This window comes from Pristiophorus japonicus, chromosome 15, assembly GCF_044704955.1.
Source record: "Pristiophorus japonicus isolate sPriJap1 chromosome 15, sPriJap1.hap1, whole genome shotgun sequence".
In the NCBI taxonomy this organism is placed as follows: domain Eukaryota; kingdom Metazoa; phylum Chordata; class Chondrichthyes; family Pristiophoridae; genus Pristiophorus; species Pristiophorus japonicus.
The window spans coordinates 54607773-54628505 of NC_091991.1; the positions used below are offsets into that span (position 1 = coordinate 54607773).

The 20733-nt window shown below is 43.9% G+C and overlaps 1 protein-coding gene across 4 annotated transcripts in view; it reads right to left on the bottom strand.

Moving 5' to 3' along the window:
- Positions 1-20733, bottom strand: part of b4galnt3b (beta-1,4-N-acetyl-galactosaminyl transferase 3b) — a 248536-nt gene that overhangs the window by 71141 nt on the left and 156662 nt on the right. For all 4 annotated transcript variants that reach the window (XM_070900447.1, XM_070900445.1, XM_070900446.1 and 1 more), the window contains 3 exons: positions 14615-14724; positions 4076-4176; positions 3316-3407 (listed from right to left, as the gene is read on the bottom strand). In XM_070900447.1, coding sequence (XP_070756548.1) covers positions 3316-3407; positions 4076-4176; positions 14615-14724 — 303 coding nt within the window. The remainder of the gene's footprint in view (positions 1-3315; positions 3408-4075; positions 4177-14614; positions 14725-20733) is intronic.

The window sequence follows — 20733 nt, forward strand, 5'->3', positions numbered from 1 at the left end:
TACCAACAATCACACAGAACGAAAAACAGGCACCAAGCCAAACAAGTGAACCACAACTAAGACGCTCCACGCGAGAGCGCAGACCACCTGAGAGACTGAATCTATAAAGGCAATAAGACCTTGGGGGAGGGTGATGTCATGTATTTCACACTACTGTATATAACTGTATCTTACCATGCTATACATGACTGTAACTGGATATGACCTGTAACAATAAGCATGCCTTACCACCAGGGGTGCACTTGCAGGAGACACTCCATACCTGTCCCACTGTGGTATATGAAGGGAGGTCTCAGGCAAGTGCAGCACGGGAGAGCTGGAATTAAAGGTGCAGGTTCTGAGTGACCTTGACTTCAGCATGTGTCTCCTGTAAGTCAGTACATTAGAGTCAGGACTTAACACTTAGTGTCGCACTTTCAAACTCCCAATTGTCTAGCCTTTGGTCTCCTATTCTCCACAAAACATCTGCAGCTGTCGATCTGCTCAATCACTCACTCGTCTCCGTCTTTAGTACCCATGTCCCCAGAAAGCCCTTACATCTTCCCTCCTGGAATGGCTCCATTCTTTACTCCTGTAAGTGCAAGGTGTACAGACTTGAACGTTTATGGCGCACAACTGATTTAACCATTCATTGCTAGATCTGGCTGGTCCACATCAAACACTCTCGGGTCATGTTCTTCCCTACCAAGATTGCTCTACTCCAGGATCATCCTGGAATGCAAAGTTAACCTTCCGCTTCTCCATTGCTTACAATTTCCTTAAACCCCTCTCGCTGGCCTCCTCCACCCTCAACTCCAACAATAATTAGGCCGGAATTTTCCAGTAAAAAAAAAGGTGGGTTTGGAGCGTGGGGGCAGTTCAAGCGTTAAAAATAGGATTCCTGACCTGACCTCGCCTCCAATCCGCCCACTTCCGGTTTTAGCAGAGGTGGGACGGGGGCAACGACCAACCCGCTCCCAGGGGTGTAATGTAAATTGAAATATTATAATGAGGCTGGCAGCCTCTGCTTTTCAGCTACATTTTGAATTTAACTGCACGTGGACGAGTTTCAGAGTTTGTGAAACCCGGCAGTTAAACCAAGGTAGGGACTGCTGCATCCAGAAGGTAAGTGCCTGTACATCTACCTCCTGGATCCAGGAAACCTACCCAACCGATCAGAGACCTCCTCCCCACAAGGCCTCCGATCGCCTCCCCAGGCCTCCCACCCCACCGATGATGCTGAGGCCGGCCACAATCCTCCGTGGCTGGCCTAGATCCTCTCTCTCCCCCCCGCCGATCCCAGATCGACACTCCTCCCAATCCCCGCCCCGTCAATACTCCCCCCGCCGCCCCGCGTTTCCCAAAACTTCCGTGATCCCCGCCCTACCCCGTCGACCCCCGCAAACTCCGAAACCTCTCCCGATCCCCCTATCCCCAATCCTGTCCTCCCATGATCCTCCCCTGCTGATCCCCAACCCCCCTCCCCTAGCAATCCGCGCCGAGCCAGCTGATCACCGACATCCCCCACGATCCTTCACCCAGGCTGACCCTTCGCTCCTTCTCCACAACTGAGGCCTACCTGCCTGCAGGCAGCCAGCCTCTCAATCTGGCAGGCTGCGGGCAAGAATCCAAGGCCTCACATGTAAATTAGGCCTTTCCGTTAAAGTCGGCAGGGCCTGCAGGAAAACCAGCCTCCCACGTTTCTTGCCTGCCTCGGAGGCCACCCGCTCCAACCCATTTAGCTGGAGGAAATTCTGTGAGGAGCTCATGGACAGCTTCGTCACCAAGCTAGAGCTAACAAAATGCTGAATTCCTCCCTTCTTTTTGCCCACCAAGCCAAGCTTCCCCAAAGATTCTCACCCGCCCTTGCCCTGAACCCGCATCTTTCTCTTGTTTCTCTTCCATCGTCCCTTATGTCTTCTCTGAGCTTAGCTTGCCCATGAAACTCACATACTGCTCTCTCTCTAAACTACTGACCACCCAACTACCCTTCCTGGCCCCCATGCTAGCTGACATTGTAAATGTTTCCCCCTCCTCAGGTACTGAGTAGGACTACCCTCTCCTGGTTTCACTCTTGCCATCCAGTTGTAGCCAGAGCATTTCCTGTAATGCTTTCTCTTCCTGCTCGCACACCATTATTTCAAGAGCCCCCAAGATATATATCCTTAGCCCACTCTCATTTTTTTATCTAAATGCTGTCCCTCAGCGACATCATCGAAGGGCATAGCATCAGGTTTCAATCCTAACGATACCCAGCTCTACCTCACCTCCACTGCCTCTGTGTTGTCATACTGCTTGTTGGACATCCAATCCTGGATGAGCCACAATTTCCCCCAATTAAATATTGCAAAGACCAAATCCATTGTCTTTGACCCTAGCCACAAACTTTGACCCCGAGATGGGCTTCTGACCCTATATCCTCGCCATCACAATGACTGACTATTTCCATCTCTGTAACATCACCCATATCCACCCTTGTATCAGTCCATTTGCTGCTGAAACGCTCATCCATGTTTTTATTCCCTTCAGATTTGACTATTCTAATCTCCTGGATGGCCTCCCATCTTCCACCCTCCATAAACTTGGGCTCATCCAAAATTCTGCTGCTGTGTCCTAACCCGCACCAAGTCCCACTCACCCATTACCCCCGTGCTCAGTGACCTACATTGGCTCATGATCACCAACAACTCAAATTTTAAATTCTCATCCTCATGTTCAAATCCCTTCATAGCCTTGTCCCTCCCTAGCTCTGTAACATCCTCCAGCCCTACTACCCTCAGAGAGCTTTGCTTTTGTCCAACTCTGATCTCATACATATCCCCCACTCCATAAAGACCCTCCTTAATTCCTACCTCTTTGACCAAGCTTTTCGTCACCCCTCCTAATATCTCCATCTTTAGCTCAGTGTTAATTTTTGTTTGATTACACTGCAGTAAAGCCTCTTGGGGTGTTTTTCTATGCTACAGTCCCTATATAAATCTAAGTTCTTGTTGTCATACTGCAATTTGGTTACTGATTGCCACCAAAAAGGTAGCCGCTGCAGGAATAGCTTACTACATAGGATTTCAAATTGGGCTCCCGGGAACTCACGTGTCTCCGAAGCAATCTCAGGGGACATTTTTATTTTTTAGAACCTTTCCAGTGTTTTTACATTTTTCATGGGCATTTCACTGTTGCTATAAATTATTTTTCTGGAAATTTTAATTTTGCTGGTTGTAGATTCACAAATACCAGTAAAAAGTAATGGATACCATTAGTAGTGTTAAGTAAAATTCCACAACTATGCTGGCATTATTCACAGCGCACTGAGTCACAGATCAAACAATATAGGTTTACCTTCACCTGCTCCCATCCAGAAAGGATTTTCATGCTTTTCTTTGTTTGGTTTTTGTGGTGCATCCATTTTCATGTATCTATAGAATCCAAATCTGTTGGGCAGACATAGCATTAATTATAAAATTAAACCATAAGGCAGTTAAGTGAAATCAATGACTTTTTAACGTGCTCGTAATGGTTTTAAGTATGTTATTAGAATATGGACATGTTTTCAGCCATTATTTAGAATATACTGGATTACTAAACAAAGCCATAGTTGATACCCTTTTACTGACATTTCATTAATGGTTCCAATTATTTCTAATAGACTTGCCCCAACAGACATTTTTAAATATATTATTCACTTTTGATTTTAATCATTATGCTTCATAGTGCCTACAACATAAATTACTGTCCTTCGAGTCTCATTCCCTCCTCACATCATCTCAAATTTGGCCTGTTCTGGATTCCACTCAACTTCGAGAAGGAGAAATCCAACTGGGAAAAGCTCCAAGAAATTTCCGAGAAAGACTGAAATTTCTCCCAACCACTGAAGGGAGAAACCCAAAGAATCCGGAAAATTAATCCTAAGGCCTGAAGACAGCTTCTGGGGAGAGGGGGATGGGGAAACAATTAGATCACAACGTGTGTTCTCATCCACTGACACAAAGGCAATGCCCAAATCCCTGAATTAATTTTCATCACATCAATTCCCACCTACATTTTCATTACATTTAATTCTTAATTTATTGAGCTAATACATAGTGTTCTATGGCCTCACCTCTCCAAGTAATAGGCATTCTCATAATAAAAGCATTTGTTTTCTGACTCCATGTGTGTTAGCCTTGTATAATCATTGGGGTATACGTAAGTCAAATGAACCTAGAATTTAAAAATGTTAAAATGTTACGAAATAGAATGTTCAGCACAGAAACAAACCATTTGGCCCAGCTGGTCCATGCCTGTGCTTATGCTCCACATGAGTCTCCTCCTATCCATCTTCTTCTCATCCTAACAGCATATCCTTCTTTTCTTTTCTCCCTTATGTATTTATGTAGCTTTCCCTTAAATGCAACTATGCTATTTGCCTCAATTCCTTCTTGTGGTAACGAGTTCCACATTCGAATCACTCTCTGGGTAACGAAGTTGCTCTTCGATTCCCTGTTGGATTTATTAGTGACGACTATTGGTTTAAACCACAAACTGCACAAATGTACCTTTGCACTCAGAATGTTTTATCTCTCAAACGAAAATGCATTGAATTGATTCTTGCTCGTAGTAATTTCGGTATACATTCATATTCACTTGTGTATGTTCCACATAATTCAAGGAATATTGAGGGTAATTTTCAACTTTACCACCTGGCTGCTAACCTGGTAGAGCGGATCACCTGAAATCAATGGGTTAAAAATCAGGCGGGGCCTACAACGGGTGGATGATCTGCTCTACCAGATTACTGCCCAGCCGGCCAAGTTAACAATTACCCTCATTGCTTCTTAACTGCAGTTGGTGTTGGTAGAATCACCAATGTTGTGGTTATACCACCAATATGGGCAATTATGTACTATTGAGTTGCACTAACAAGGATGCTACAATTGACCTCAATGTTTTCAGTGGGAAAAAAGGTCAGTCATGGTTCCTGTCCCGCTCACTATCCATAGACCTCTGTTGGAAAATGCATGCATAGCTGTCGAGTGGCAGGAGAATCACACTTGGCTGTTATGCCCTAGCAACAGCTGCCATGGACATATAAACATTGGACAAACTCTAGGAATGAGATTTTCAGTGACGAGCAATGTTCCCTTTAAGCTGCGCAGCCACGCAGCACTCTGCAGCTCCCCCGCAGCCGTCTCACTGGCTTTTAAAAACAAAAAGCGCGAATCCTCGGATTTTTGAATGGGTCATGCAGCCCGTTAAAGGGGCCCCGTGGCCCAAAAAAACATTAGAGTGAACGGTGATGACAAGTTCCATCTACTTGAACTAAAACATAAAAATGCCTCAAAGTGTAAAGCTATATGCAGCAGATGGGCTACAGGGAGACAGTCAAATGACCACAGGAGGCAACCAAAAGATGTATTCCTTTCTCCTCTTTCGCTTGGCGTTCACTTCTATTTCTCGCTTTCTGCATTTCCATTTTTATGTATTTTTCTTTCTCTCTTCATAGCCACTCTGGCTGTGGATTTTCAAGTGTTTTGTCTTGGTGATGGACTAGGACAGCCCCACTCCCAGACAATCTTTTGTTTTCTCCTAGTCTCCTGCAAGAAAGGTGCCAAGACGAACTGCCACAGTGTACATATCCAGATCATCAAAATCCTCTGGCAGTAGAGTGGGAGATCTTCTGTGCAAGACCCCTACCAAATTTGGTAGGCCGCATCATTTGTGAAGAATGGCTACTGGGGCGAACCACAACAGGGTTAGCAGCACCAGTCTAAGTATAATCCAGCATCAGTCATAGTCTACAGAAAGGCTGGACAGAAAAAGGGGAGGAAATTGGGATGAGATGGAAATTTGAACAAAACATGTTAAAAAAGTGTTAGAATTATAATTTGCATACTTTACTGCAAGCCACAGTCTGGTTCAGCCTGAGACAGTGGGCTGGGAGGGGGATGGAATCAGTAGCCAGGCGGGTGCCGAAGACAATGGCTTCAGTCTTCTTAATGTTTAAATGAAGGAAAGTTCAGTTCATCCAGGACTAGATGATGCCATTAATTACTGCAGTGTAGGTGGATAAATTAAGATGGGCCAAATGGGCTTCTTTATTTGTATGTACCTTATGAATCTTGCAACTTTCTCAATTTGTCATTTTAGAAATAATTGTGGATGTACTACACAAGGTAGCCACAAGATGGGAGTGTTATGTTTTGCTGCCAACTACCATGTTGACTCGAATCAATTTCTACAGCAAAAATAAATATAACAATTCACAGCCAGAGACAGCTGCGATAAGAACAGAAATTACACAAATTTGACCATGGTAATAGCCAGAAGCAAAGATTTGGAGCAAACATACTAGATAGCCACAATTCAAATTTGATCTTCTAAAACCAGTAAATGGTAGTTAATTCTGAATTTGAACATGGCACTTTCAGAGACTTCAGCTTCATGCCAAGCTTTCTTAAGGATTTTCAATTTTTTTTTAAAAACACACTTTTCCAGTCATCACCACCATTAATTTATCCTAGCATAGACCAGAAATAATTACCAAGTGGATGAGCTAAATGCTTGCAACTCTTACATAGATGAATGAGTATCACAAACAATCTTTCTCAACAGTTATTGATTTGATTGTCTTAGTGTTGAAGGTACTATAACTCACAACTTGTTAGTCAGTGCCTTTAACCGCCTGCAATAATTGAACTGTCACTCATCTTTCAGGTGGGAAATAAAAATTCTGCAAGGGGTGGTGTGATCAGCTGAAACAACATATCATTTTGATGATATACAGCAGTTCACTGAAACATACAAAAACAGACTTAGGACAGAAATACTTCCCTGAGAGAATCCTGCCCAGGTGTTGTGATAATGAAGGTCTATTTACCATGACGTGTTATTTGCAACCTCTCAAAGTTGTTTGCCGAGTTCACCAATATGCCAAGAGAAACTAATCTCTTCATGAGGCCAGGATGTCATACACTGCTGAAGGGTCGATTACACTTCATGCTGAGTATCTGGAGAATCCCTACATCACTAGACCATGTGAGTAAAAGCATCACCTGGTGACTGGACTTGCTCTGAAGCCACATTGATTGACCAGATAATAGAGATACTCCAACAGTTTTCTTTCACTATATTTTCCACAAAGTTGGCAGTAAGGATACTAACGGCAGTTACTGGGACATGACTTTGATTTCTTAGCCATGATGTTGAGTGCTTTCCACTCAGAAACTGAAACTACTGAGTCAGAGAAGCAGCTAGTATCTTGGATCAGGCTTTTAAAACTGAGCATCTCCACCAACAAGGCCAGCTGCTTCTTCACAATTAAGAATTTGAGGTCCCACTTAGCAATGTTGTGCCAGATCTTGATGCAGTGGAGTGGGTCTGCTGATGGAACCTTGAATTGCAGATGTCCTTTTTGCAAAAATGTGCCTTAAAATTAGACACTTTGAATAGTAGCTTCTGATCACTTAACACATTTGTATGAAATTCTCTTTGTTACTTTCATCATATCAGGCAGTCCCTCGGAGTTGAGGATAACTTGCTTCCACTCTAAAAGTGAGTTTTCAGGTGACTGAGGAGTCCAATGTGGGACCTACAGTCTCTGTCACAGGTGGGGCAGAAAGTGGTTGAAGGAAAGGGTGGTCGGGGAGCCTGGGTTAACGCACGTTCCTACCGCTGTTTACGCTTGTTTTCTGCTTGTTCTCGGCGATGGGACTTGAGGTGCTCAGCACCCTCCCGGATGCTCTTCCTCCACTCTGGGCGGTCTTGGGCCAGAGATTCCCAGGAACCGGTGGGGATGTTGCACTTTGTCAAGGAAGCTTTGAGGTGTCCTTGAAGCGTTTCCTCTGCCCAACTGGGGCTCGCTTGCCATGTCGAAGCTCCGTGTAGAGCGCTTGCTTTGGGAGTCTTGTGTCGGGCATGTGGACGAAATGGCCCGCCCAACGGAGCTGATCGAGCGTGGTCAATGCTTAGATGCTGGGGATGTTGGCTTGAGCGAGAACACTGATGTTGGTGTATCTGTCCTGCCAATGGATTTGTAGAATCTTGCTGAGGCAGCGCTGGTGCTACTGCTCCAGTGTTTTGAGGTGTCTGCTGTATATAGTCCACATCTGGGAGCCATATAGGAGGGTGGGTATACTACTGTCCTGTAGACCATGAGCTTGGTGCCACGTTTGAGATCCTGGTCTTCAAACACTATCTTCCTCAGGCGACCGAAGGCTGCACTGGCACACTGAAGGCGGTGTTGGACCTCGTCATTAATGTCTGCTCTTGTTGATAGTAGGCTCCTGAGGTATGGAAAATGGTCCACGTTGTCCAAAGGCCTCATCGTGGATTTTGATGATCGGGGGGGCAGTGCTGTGTGGCGGGATCAGGTTGGTAGAGGACCTTTGTCTTATGGATGTTTAGCGTAAGGCCCATGCTCCCGTACGCCTCGGTGAAGGTGTTGACGATGGCTTGGAGTTCGGCCTCTGAGTGTGCGCAGATGCAAGCGTCGTCCGCGTACTGTAGTTCAATGACAGAGGATGGGACGACCTTGGATCTGGCCTGGAGGCGGCGGAGATTGAACAGATTCCCATCAGTTCTATAATTTGTTATCTTAGCAGAGGTACAAACCCTCTTAAGAAAAGTGACAATGGAGTTGGGCTTAAATTTGGAACAGATTTGACGGTCTTGACAGTTCTTGAATTGGAACTTCTCATGTTAATGGCAAGGTTTTTTCCCCAGAAAACCATTTGGCAGGGAGTTAAGTATCCCTGTTCTTATTGTTAGCCAATCTTCCGCTATGCTGAAGTATTTGAATATTTGATGCACATGGGATGTGGCATTCTATAGGTGTCGAGAGGATTTTCTTGGTCTTAGCACAGATGTAGCCTGGATCCTTGAGTGGTAGGGCTAGCAACTCCAGCTATCCAGGATGTCAGGCTTGTGACTATGTAACTGCATCATTTGGTGAACAGATTGGCTTTGGGAAGGTGCTGGACAGGATAGGCACAACACAGTCAGACCATAAACCAGACTCGAGCCTCCCTTCGTGTTTAGTGTGTTACTGCAGCCACAACAAATGTTTGCATACAATTATAGGAGTCTTTCAGAGATACTGTCCTACAGATAAACCACTACACCAATGGCAAAATTTTCACGTGGTTCAATTGGATGTTAAAGATCCCATGGCTCGATTCTCCCAGTGTCCAAACCAACATTTCTCCTTCAACCAATATTAAAAAAACAGATTAACGAATTATTTATCGCAAGCCTGTTTGTTGGGATCTCGCTGTGTATAGGCTATCACTTTTACCGAATTAATAACAGTCATTGGGCACAGCAAAGTAATTCACTGCATACAAAGCTTTTGGAAGTTTCTGAAAGCCATAAGGCACTATAAAATGCAAGTTGTTCTTTTGTTTGGTTACCATCTTGTAAATCCAGCCAGAAAGTGTTTGTGCGGGTGTAAAGCGAGGGCATAACCAGACTCGGCTTTGTTGAAAAGTCCATCAGTGCTCACTGCCTGGCTCCGTACAATCACTAGGGTGAGGAACCAGGGGGCCTGTGAAACCATACCACACAGTATTCTGCAAAGTACTGCAAGTCTCTGATATGTGCTCAAGTCCTGAGGTGAAACTTGATGTCATAGTCTTCTGACTCGGACACAAAGGGCTATAAAGGAGTCAAATTGACAACAATGAGACTGGGAATCCTGGATGATTTCCCTCCTCCTAACCTGGTGTGCTGAGATCAGGGACAAGTTATAGAACAGTGAACATATGAGGAGCTCTGTGTTAAGTACCCGCATATATTGCCAATGAGGAGCTCCTGCATCTGTAAATAAACTATTCAATGAAAATGCCCCAATTGGCATAACTGTTTCTAAAATTCCTCATTTCATAAAATCTATAAGTAAATCATTCAAAGTTCCCCCAAGATATACTCCTGCTATCTGCCCAAGGGTCAGTTGTATTAAATCGCTACAAAAAATAAAAAAATTTACAATAATAAAACCGGACAGACCACACAGACCTAGGCATCGGATTTGGACAAAGGCACATTCATATTCAGAGAGCCAACCCTGCAAAATCCTCTTCACTAACAACTGGGGTCTTGTACCAAAATTGGGAGAGTTGACTCATAGACTAGTCAAGCTACAGCCTGACAGAGTCATACTCACAGAATCATATCCATCAGCCAAATCACCATCCCTGGGTATGTCCTGTCCCACCAGTAGGGCAGATCCACTAGAAGTGACGGCACAGTGGTATGTGGGAGGGAGGGAATGGCCCTGGGAGTCCTCAACATTGACTTTGGACCCCATGAAGTCTCATGGCATCAGGTTAAATATAGGCAAGGAAACCTCCTGCTCTCCCTCAGCTGATTAATCTGTAATCCTCCATGTTGAACATCACTTGGAAGAAGCACTGAGGGTAGCAGGGGCACAGAATGTACTCCGGGGCGGGGTACTTAAATGTCCATCACCAAGAGTGGCTCGGTAGCACCACTGTTGACCAAGCTGGTGAGTCCTGCAGGACATAGCTGCCAGACTGGGCTTGTGGCAGGTGATGAAGAAACCAATGCAAGGGGAAAACTTACTTGACCTCATCCTCAGCAATCGACCCATCGCAGATACATCTGTCCGTGACAGCATAGGTGGCAGTGACTAGTACACAGTCATTGTGGAGACAAAGTCCTGTCATCACACTGAGAACAACTTCCACTGTGTTGTGTGGCACTACCACCGTGCTAAATAGGATAGAGTCAGAACAGATCTAACAGCTCAAAACTGAGCCCCCATGAGGTGCGGTGGGCCATCTGCAGCAGCAGAAATGTATTTCACCACAATCTGTAACCACATGGCCTGGCATATCCCTCACTCTACCATTACCATTAAACCAGGGGACCAGTGAGGAGTGTAGAAGAGCATGCCAGGAGCAGCACCCAACGTACCTGAAAACGAGTGCCAACCTGGTGAAGCTACAACACAAGCTAAACAACCGAAACAGCATGCTATAGACAGAACCAACGATCCGAATGGATCTGATCAAAACTCTGCCATCTTGCCACATCCAATCGTGAATGGTGGTGGATAATGAAACAACTAACGAGATGAGGCGGCTAGCCTCAATGATGGCGGAGCCTAGCACGTGAGTGCAAAAGATATGATTGATGTGTTCGAATCCATCTTCAGCTAGAAGTGCCGAGTGGATAATTCATCTCAGCCTCCTCCTGAGGTCCCCGCCATCACAAATGCCTGTCTTCAGCCAATTTGATTCACTCCACATGGCATCAAGAAACGGCTGAGCGCACTAGATACAGCACAGGCTATGGTGCTGAAGATTTGTGCTCCAGAACTAGCCGTGCCTCTAACCAAGCTGTTCCAGCACAGCTACAACAACACTGGTATTTACCCAACAAAGTGAAAAATGTCCAGGTATGCCTGTCCACAAAAAACAGGACAAATGCAATCCGGCCATTTACAGTCCCATCTGCATACTCTCAATTATCAGCAAAGTGAAGGAATGTGTCATCAACAGTCCTATCAAGGAGCACATACTCACCAATAACCCGCTCACCGATGCTCAATTTGAGTTCCGCCAGGACCACTTGGCTCCAGACCTCAGGCAGTATTTGACCGAGTGTGGCACCCAGGAACCCTAGTAAAAACTGAAGTCAATAGGAAATCGGGGGGAAAACTCTCCACTGGCTGGAGTCATACCTAGTATAAAGGAAGGTGGTTGTAGTTGTTGGAGACTAATCATCTCAGCCCCAGGACATTACTGCAGGAGTTCCTCGGGGCAGTGTCCTAGGCCCAACCATCCTCAGCTGCTCCATCAATGAACTTTCCTCCATCATAAGGTCAGAAGTGGGGATGCTCACAGATGATTGCACAGTATTCAGTTCCATTTGCATTTGCTCAGATAATGAAGCAGCCTGTGCCCGCATGCAGCAAGACCTAGACAATATCCAGGCTTGGGCTAAAGTGGCAAGTAACATTCACACCACACAAGTGTCAGGCAATGACCAACTCCAACAAGAGAGAATCTAACCACCTCCCCTTGATGTTCAATGGCATTACTGTTGTTGAATCCCTCACCATCAACATCCTGGGGTCACCATTGACCAGAAACTTAACTGGATCAGCCACATAAATAACTGTAATTACAAGAGCAGGTCAGAGTCTGGGTATTCTGTGGTAAGTGACTCACTTCCTATTCCCCAAAGCCTTTCCACCATCTACAAGGCACAAGTCAGGAGTGTGACGGAATACTCTCCACTTGCCTGGATGAGTGTAGCTGCAACAACACTAAAGAAGCTTGTTCCAGGACAAAGCAGTCCACTTGATTGGCACCCTATTCACCACCTTAAACATTCACCCCCTCCACCACCAGTGCACTGCGGCTGCAGTGTGTATCATCTACAAGATACACTGCAGCAACTTGGCAATGCTGTTTTTGTGCATTTTTAAAATCTTTCCGAATATTGCTACAACATATAAGATTTGGATCACAGGTCACACAGACATTACCCAAAGGGACTTAGGAGTTATAAGGCATTTTATTAAGGAGCAGCAAGTTAAGCATAATCAGATACAACATGCTATTAAGATAGACATAGTAGACATACAACCCGTGACAGATGAGAACCATCTACGGCCCCAGAACAGAACGGATGAACGTTGAGGCAGAACGGTGGTCTTGGTACGGATCCCGAGCTGGTGGAGGTGTTCGGCTGGCGCCAGCATGAGGTGCACCTCAAGGAAACTCCCTCCTCAGTCTGCCTGCTTCTCTCTCGGTTGCACGTTAATATACCTTATTTCAGTGGACCCAATCCATTGTTCAATTTCAGAGGAGTAAGTACCTATGACAGCCCCCTCCCCTCCTCAAGAGATAATCTCTGTTCTAAATCTCTTGTTGTCTTTCTATAGACAGTTGTTTATTCTCCACCTGCTTGCTTCCTCAGTTTTAGTCATGCCCGTCTGCAGGCCTGTTTTTCCTGTCCTGACCTTGTAACGACCGTAGCTCTCTGTGTAGTCCTTATCTGATGTGGCTGGAATTTCTCCTGTGTCATCAGACTGTCTCATCTGCTGAGTTGGCACACCTACTTCTTTTATAAAATCATTAATTCCTTTTATAATTTGCAATTTCTTCGGATTCATGATTTCTTACAAACACCTCCCAAACCCACAACCTCTACCAGCTAGAAGGACAAGGGCAGCAGGCACATGGTAACACCACCACCTCCAAGTTTCTTTCTAAGTCACACACCATCCTGACTTGGAAATATATTGCAGTTGCTTCATCGTCGCTGAGTCAAGATCCTGGAACTCCCTCCCTAACAGCACTGTTCAGGAGTACCTTCACCACATGGACTGCAGTGGTTCAAGAAGGCGGCTCACCACCACCTTTTCAGGGCAATTCGGGATCAGCTATAAATGCTGGCCTTGTCAGCGACGGCTACATTTCGTGAATGAATAAATAAAAAATTAATTGGCCTTTGATTGATCTTATTAATATATCACCTCAATACTAAAAAATAATGTCCTGAAGACTTTTGACTAAGGCACTTGGCTTGATTGAAAAAGAAAGGATGAACAGGCTGAAAAATCCAAGTTTGAAATATACTGTTTGGCAGAGGAATGGCTGGCACTATAGAGAACAATATTGCTGAGCATTTACATAGAAACAAAAGCATCCCCAGCACAAGAGAAGTTAAAAACTATATTGCAACCTGTTTTTCCAACATATATTATATATTTGCCTCAGTGTCCTTGCATAGGGAGAGAAAATAAATCCAGAGTTTCCACTCCTGATTGCTATTGAGTAACTCCTGAAGGAAAGTGCCTGTGTGGATGTTAGATGAGGGCAGGAGCAGGTTCAACTATTGTGCCTAAAGGGGTAAATTGCCTGTAAACATTGCCGATGCTCGCACATTAAGATGGTCACAAAGTACTGGAGCATGGCTAGCACAAGTCACTGCTTTCAGGAGAGCAGAAAAATAGGAGAAAACCAAAGGAAAAAAGATAAGGATGTTGTTCCTTTTTAAATATTAATGAGCAAAAGCCAGTTTAGGAAATACAAAAGCTGAATTGTTTGGTAATTCACAATTCTACATTTCAGATGACCAAATGGTCGATTCAGTTTAAAAACTAAAATGTGTTGAACTTAGCAGCTAGTGTGTCTGAGCATAAGCACACATACACACAAGCAAATGTATGTAATGAGAGTGTGTGCCCTGTGATATTTGGATGACTTCAGGATGCCTGTTTACATGTTTAATGCATAAAGATTAATTCTGGATCTTTCAGAATTCTCAATGAAACTGTAGCAGTGTAGTGAGATTTGTTTTCAACTGGCAAGCTGTTCTGAATTGAAAACAGGTCTGAAATAATTGGATTTGAAACTGGATGTTAACAGTCTGATCTGAATACACTTTTGCCTACAGTAATCCCCCCACACATCCAGCAGGACATAATTGGGCAATAGCATGATTAGTAAACTGGCTTAGACTCAATTGTAATATAAACAGCAAAGTGGTTAAGGACAAATTAGTTCTGGATTAATGTGATCTGAAGTTGATTGCTCATATTAGAAAAAAAACACGACCAAATGGTTAGCATTATTGACCTAGTACATCTTCATTAACTCTGCCTAAAGAAACAGAAAAATATGCTTACAAACTGTAATCCCTGGTACCGGAGCAACGGGAACCCCTTAATTATATAGCTGGGTCTGTAGACACAGTCAGGCAGCACTTGGTGTACATGGGACTCATCAATTAGAGGTACTGAAACAAGAATTAACAAAAAAAAAGGTGAGGCAGATGTTACACAACAAGCTGTGTTGTTCTCTGCTAAAAACAGGGCTATATTCTTATTCGTACGCACATCTTAATAAAATCCTAAGCAAATTTAAAACAAGCATTCTGTCATGATTAATTCATTTATCCTTTTTTCTCCCCAAACTTGAAGTTCACTGTTTTAACATAATCAATAAAAAGATGCTGCATCAATAGATTTAAAATGTAAAAACTAATGTTTGTTTCTTCTTTCACACTAGAAATTCACATACTTAACTATATCACACAAGTGTTTTGACCTGGACTAAAAACACACAGGATAAAATAAATTAGTTAACTGAAAACAGTCAAAGTATCTTTTAATCTCTCTGATAGAGGAACACACTAGTGGTTTATAATACATATGCCATGAATGACTAACAAGCTGAAGGTTGTTTATGGCATCAATCTCCTCAAGCATAACTATTACAAACAAAGAGGAGTTGAGTGTGATACTTGGTGATTCTTTTTTACAAGTGATAGTGAAATACAAGTGGATTTGCAAGATCCAATTTTGATCTTTATAAATCATTGTAGAAAATATGTTACATCATTGTTGTATACCTCCACTAAATCATGGTTAGCCAACCAAACGGCATCATTTTATAGTGCTACAGGTGCAGCGTCGAGAATCAGGAACCCTCGGGACCGAGGCCGTTCTGGGTTCCAGGCTTTTCCGGACTTTCGATCGTCTTTCTGACGTCACGAATCTGGAAACACCCGAGCACAGGTTCGGGTATTTCCGGATTTCGGAATGTCAGAAAAGGAGGGGAGGGGAGAGGTCTCCGCCGAGGAGGAGGTGTTTGGGTGGGCCCCGTTGAGGAGGTGTTCGGGCGGGCCCCGCCATGGTGGAGCTGTTCGGGCTGGCCCTGTCGCAGAGGAGATGTTCGGGCTGGCCCTGTCGCAGAGGAGATGTTCGGGCTGGCCCCGTCACGAAGGAGGTGTTCAGGCGGATCCCGCCGTGGTGGAGTTGTTTGGGCGGACCCTGTCGTGGAGGAGGTGTTGGGGCAGGCTGGCGAGGAGGCCTTGAGGTAAGGGCAGCGGTGGCGAGCGAGGCGAGGGGCGGTGAGACGAGGCCCGAAGTCGGGTAGCAGCGAGACCCCGAGGTAGGCAGGTACAGATTCGGGATCATTTTACGGATTCCGGACGACCCTGCCACTGATAGGTATGGAGTCCGGATTCTGGAACATTCTGGAACTCCGGATTTTGGATGCTGCACCTGTATTTGGAAAGGTCTCAAATGAAACAATCCAGAAATGCAAGTTAATTTGAATTTAAGTGGAAGAATGATCAGACCCCAAATCAGACAGTAGTGAGCACCTCATGTGCTTAGCTAAGTACAGAGAGTAGAATTTGATATTTTGGCTGAGGCAGGTGCATTGTACGTATTTATTTAAGAATATTCTTTGCTTACATAAAAGATTCTTGTTTGGAAAATGATTTTGAACACTTTGGAAGAATGACTTGTTCAATCTATGAAAAACAGTATTTGACATTGGAGCCTAAATTTTGTAAATATGTATTATATCTTAATAGAAACGATTGATTTGCACTTAAAAATGATGTCTACAAATATAGCAGACCAAAACTACACTTAAAACTGCTTGCATGCACCTGCGTGGGTGCATCTTTATGTTTGATACAAGCCATTCCTACTTGATCTGAGTGAGTATGAAGGGGGAACTGAATCTAAGAACATAAGAAATAGGAGCAGGAGTAAGCCTACGGCCCCTCGAGCCTGCTCCGCCATTTAATACGATCATGGCTGATCCAATCATGGACTCAGGTCCACTTCCCTGCCCGCTCCCTATAACCCCTTAATCCCTTATTGGTTAAGAAACTGTCTATCTCTGTCTCAAATTTATTCAATGTCCTGGCTTCCACAGCTCTCTGAGGCAGCGAATTCCACAGATTTACAACCCTCAGAGAAGAAATTCCTCCTCATCTCAGTTTTAAATGGGCAGCCCCTTATTCTAAGATTATGCCCCCTAGTTCTAGTCTCCCCTATCAGTGTAAACATCCTCTCTGCATCCACCTTGTCAAGCTCACTCATAATCTTATACGTTTCAATAAGATCACCTCTCATTCTTCTGAATTCCAATGAATAGAGGCCCAACCTACTCAACCTTTCCTCATAAGTCAACCCCCTCATCTCGGAATCAACCTAGTGAACCTTCTCTGAACTGCCTCCAAAGCAAGTATATCCTTTCGTAAATATGGAAACCAAAACTGTACGCAGTGTTCCAGGTGTGGCCTCACAATACCCTCTATAACTGTAGCAAGACTTCCCTGCTTTTATACTCCATCCCCTTTTGCAATAAAGGCCAAGATTCCATTGGCCTTCCTGATCACTTGCTGTACCTGCATACTAACCTTTTGTGTTTCATGCACAAGTACCCCCAGGTCCCGCTGTACTGCAGCACTTTGCAATCTTTCTCCATTTAAATAATAACTTGCTCTTTTATTTTTTTCTGCCAAAATGCATGACCTCACACTTTCCAACATTATACTCCAATTTTTACCAATCTGCCAATTTCTTGCCCATTCACTTAGCCTGTCTATGCCCTTTTGCAGATTTTTTTGTGTCCTCCTCACACATTGCTTTTCCCCCCATCTTTGTATCGTCAACAAACTTGGCTACATTACACTCGGTCCCTTCTTGCAAGTCGTTAATGGCCCTGAAATTCCATTCGAGCTCTTCCCGCAGGCAAACAACAGAAACAGAGAAAAAAGATGTGCACTTACCTGTTGTTGCTCCGCCCGTTGGAACTTCCGAGCCCGAGGCCTCTTGATGCCTTCCCGGGTCCGTAGAAACTTCATACGGACCCGGAACATAAGAATTTCAGGGCCAATATAGACTGTAAATAGTTGGGGTCCCAGCACTGATCCCTGCGGCACCCCACTAGTTACTGATTGCCAACCCGAGAATGAACCATTTATCCCGACTATCTGTTTTCTGTTAGTTAGTCAATCCTCTATCCATGCCAATATATTACTCCCAACCCCGTGAACTTTTATCTTGTGCAGTAACCTTTTATGTGGCACCTTGTCAAATGCCTTCTGGAAGTCCAAATACATCACATCCACTGGTTCCCCTTTATCCACCCTGTTCATTACAACCTCAAAGAATTCCAGCAAATTTGTCAAACATGACTTTCCCTTCATAAATCCATGCTGACTCTGCCTGACCGAATTATACTTTTCCAAATGTCCTGCTACTGCTTCTTTAATAATGGACTCCAACATTTTCCCAACCATAGATGATAGGCTAACTGGTCTATAGTTTCCTGCTTTTTGTCTTCCTCCTTTTTTAAGTAGAGATGTTACATTTGCAGTTTTCCAATATGCTGCGACCTCCCCAGAATCCAGGGAATTTTGGTAAATTACAACCAATGCATCCACAATCCCGGCTGCTACTTCTCTTAAGACCCTAGGATGCAAACCATCAAGTCCAGAGGATGTATCCGCCTTTAGTCCCATTATCTTACTGAGTACCACCTCCTTAGTGATTGTGATTGTGTTAAGTTCCTCCCCTCTTATAGCCCCTTGACTATCCACTGTTGGGATATTGTTTGTGTCCTCTACCATAAAGACTGATACAAAATATTTGTTCAGAGTTTCTGCCAACTCCATGTTCCCCATTACTATTTCCCCGGTCTCGACTTCTAACCAACATTTACTTTAGCCACTCTTTTCCTTTTTATATACCTATAGAAACTTTTGCTATCTGTTTTTATATTACATACTAATTTACTTTCATAGGCTATCTTCCCTTTCTTAAAAATTTTTTGAGTCATTCTTTGCTGGCTTTTAAAAGCTTCCCAATCTTCTGTCCTCCCACTAGTTTTGGCCACTTTATATGCCCTTGTTTCTAATTGGATACCGTCCTTTATTTCTTTAGTTAGCCACGGATGGCTATTTTTTGTTTTACACCCCTTTCTCCTCACGGAAATATATTTTTCTTGAGAGTTGTGAAATATCTCCTTAAATGTACACCACTGTTCATCAACCGTCCTACACTTTAATCTATTTTCCCAGTCCACTTTAGCCAACTCTGCCCTCATATCTTCATAGTCTCCTCTATTTAAGCTTAGTATGCTAGTTTGAGATCCAACTTTTTCACCCTCCATCTGAATTTGAAATTCAACCATGCTGTGTTCACTCATTCCAAGGAGATCCTTTACTAGGAGATTGTTTATTAATCCTGTCGCATTACACAGGACCAGATCTAAGATAGCCTGCCCCCTGGTTGGTTCCGTTACATACTGCTCAAGCAACCCGTCCCTTATGCACTCTATGAACTTTTCCTCAAGGCTACCCTGGTCAATTTGATTTGTCCAATCAATATGGAGGTTAAAATCACTCATGATTATTGCTGTTTCCTTTTTGAAAGCCCCCACTATTTCCTGGTTTATGCTCCGATCAACAGAGTTGCTACTGTTAGGGGGGCTATAGACTACGCCCACCAGTGACTTTTTCCCCTTATTGTTCCTTATCTTCACCCAAACTGTTTCAACATCCTGATCATTTGAGCCAATATCATTTCTCACTATTGAAGTGATTCCATCCTTTATCAATAGAACTACCCCTCCTCCTTTTCCTTTCTGTCTGTCCTTCCAGATTGTCAAATACCCCTGACTATTTAATTCCCAGTCCTGGTCACCTTGCAACTACGTCTCTGTGATGGCTATTAGATCATAGCCATTTGTATCTATTTGTGCCATCAATTCATCTATTTTGTTACGAATGCTACGTGCATTTAGACAAAGTGCCTTTAAATTTGTTTTATTACCCTTTTTTCTTCCTTGTTTCCTCTCTCTTTCAAACTCACTTTCTTTATTTTTGCTTTGTAATTCCAGCTTTACTCCCCTCCCTACTGAATCTATTTTCAGGTTCCCATCCCCCTGCTAATCTTTTCTATTGATCACAAAAAAATCAGCCATGATCTTATTGAATGGTGGAGCAGGCTCGAGGGGCCGAATGGCGTACTCCAGCTCCCTTTTCTAAATTTAATGAGTCCTGTTGGAAATTGCACACATGTGGACATCTCGCAAGGACTGAATGTTCCACATGGTTGAACAGCCTACCGCGCTCATTGTCCAAACTCATAGAGGAGTAACTACCACGTTATCAAGATACCTTGGACTCCAAATGTTCTTGGAAATGTTTCCCAGCACATCACTGTATTTAGAAGTGGATGGGAGAAAGCTGAAAATAAATATGCTCCTCAGGTTGCACAGCAACTTTAGAGAGACTTCACCTTCACAAAAAAAGCATTTGGTAAACATTTCCTCATTTGGCTGTAGACATGCAATTGAACATAAACTGCACCAAATAAATCATCATGTCGCATCACTTGTGCATGCTATCATCATAACAAAAATAACATATGGCTCTACCCCCATCACCAACCAAATGGTTTGCCAAACACCTTTTCATCATGGTGATGCATTTTTAATATACGGAGTGAATGCTGCCAACGAACCGGAAGCTGTGCAGAAACATTCTGCGCATAAATGCCAGGTCCCAAATATGAAAAAGTAACGTTCACCACAACAGACAGAAGAACTGATAGCGATAAGCACACTTGGTGAGAGTACAATAAAACTCTCACAAGCTGACAATATCCTAATATCACCTTCAAGTCACATTTCCTCGTTAAATTGTACTGGAAGTTTTAGCAGTTCATTCTGATGAATTACTCACACCGCTGTCACTCTCTCTCTCGCTCTTCGCGCGTTCCTTCTCCGCTCTCCCTCTGTTTTCCTCCTCAGTCTCCTTGTCTAGCGCTCCTCTCTCTATCTCTCCGCACTGTCTCTACTCTCTTTCTCAATAATCCTTTTCCCAGCCGATTAAATCCCAACATCCTGCGGCTGCATTCTGTTCACCGGTCATGTGTTCAAACCACAACAGACAGAGGAGCGGATAGTGATATACACACTCTGTGAGAGTGCAATA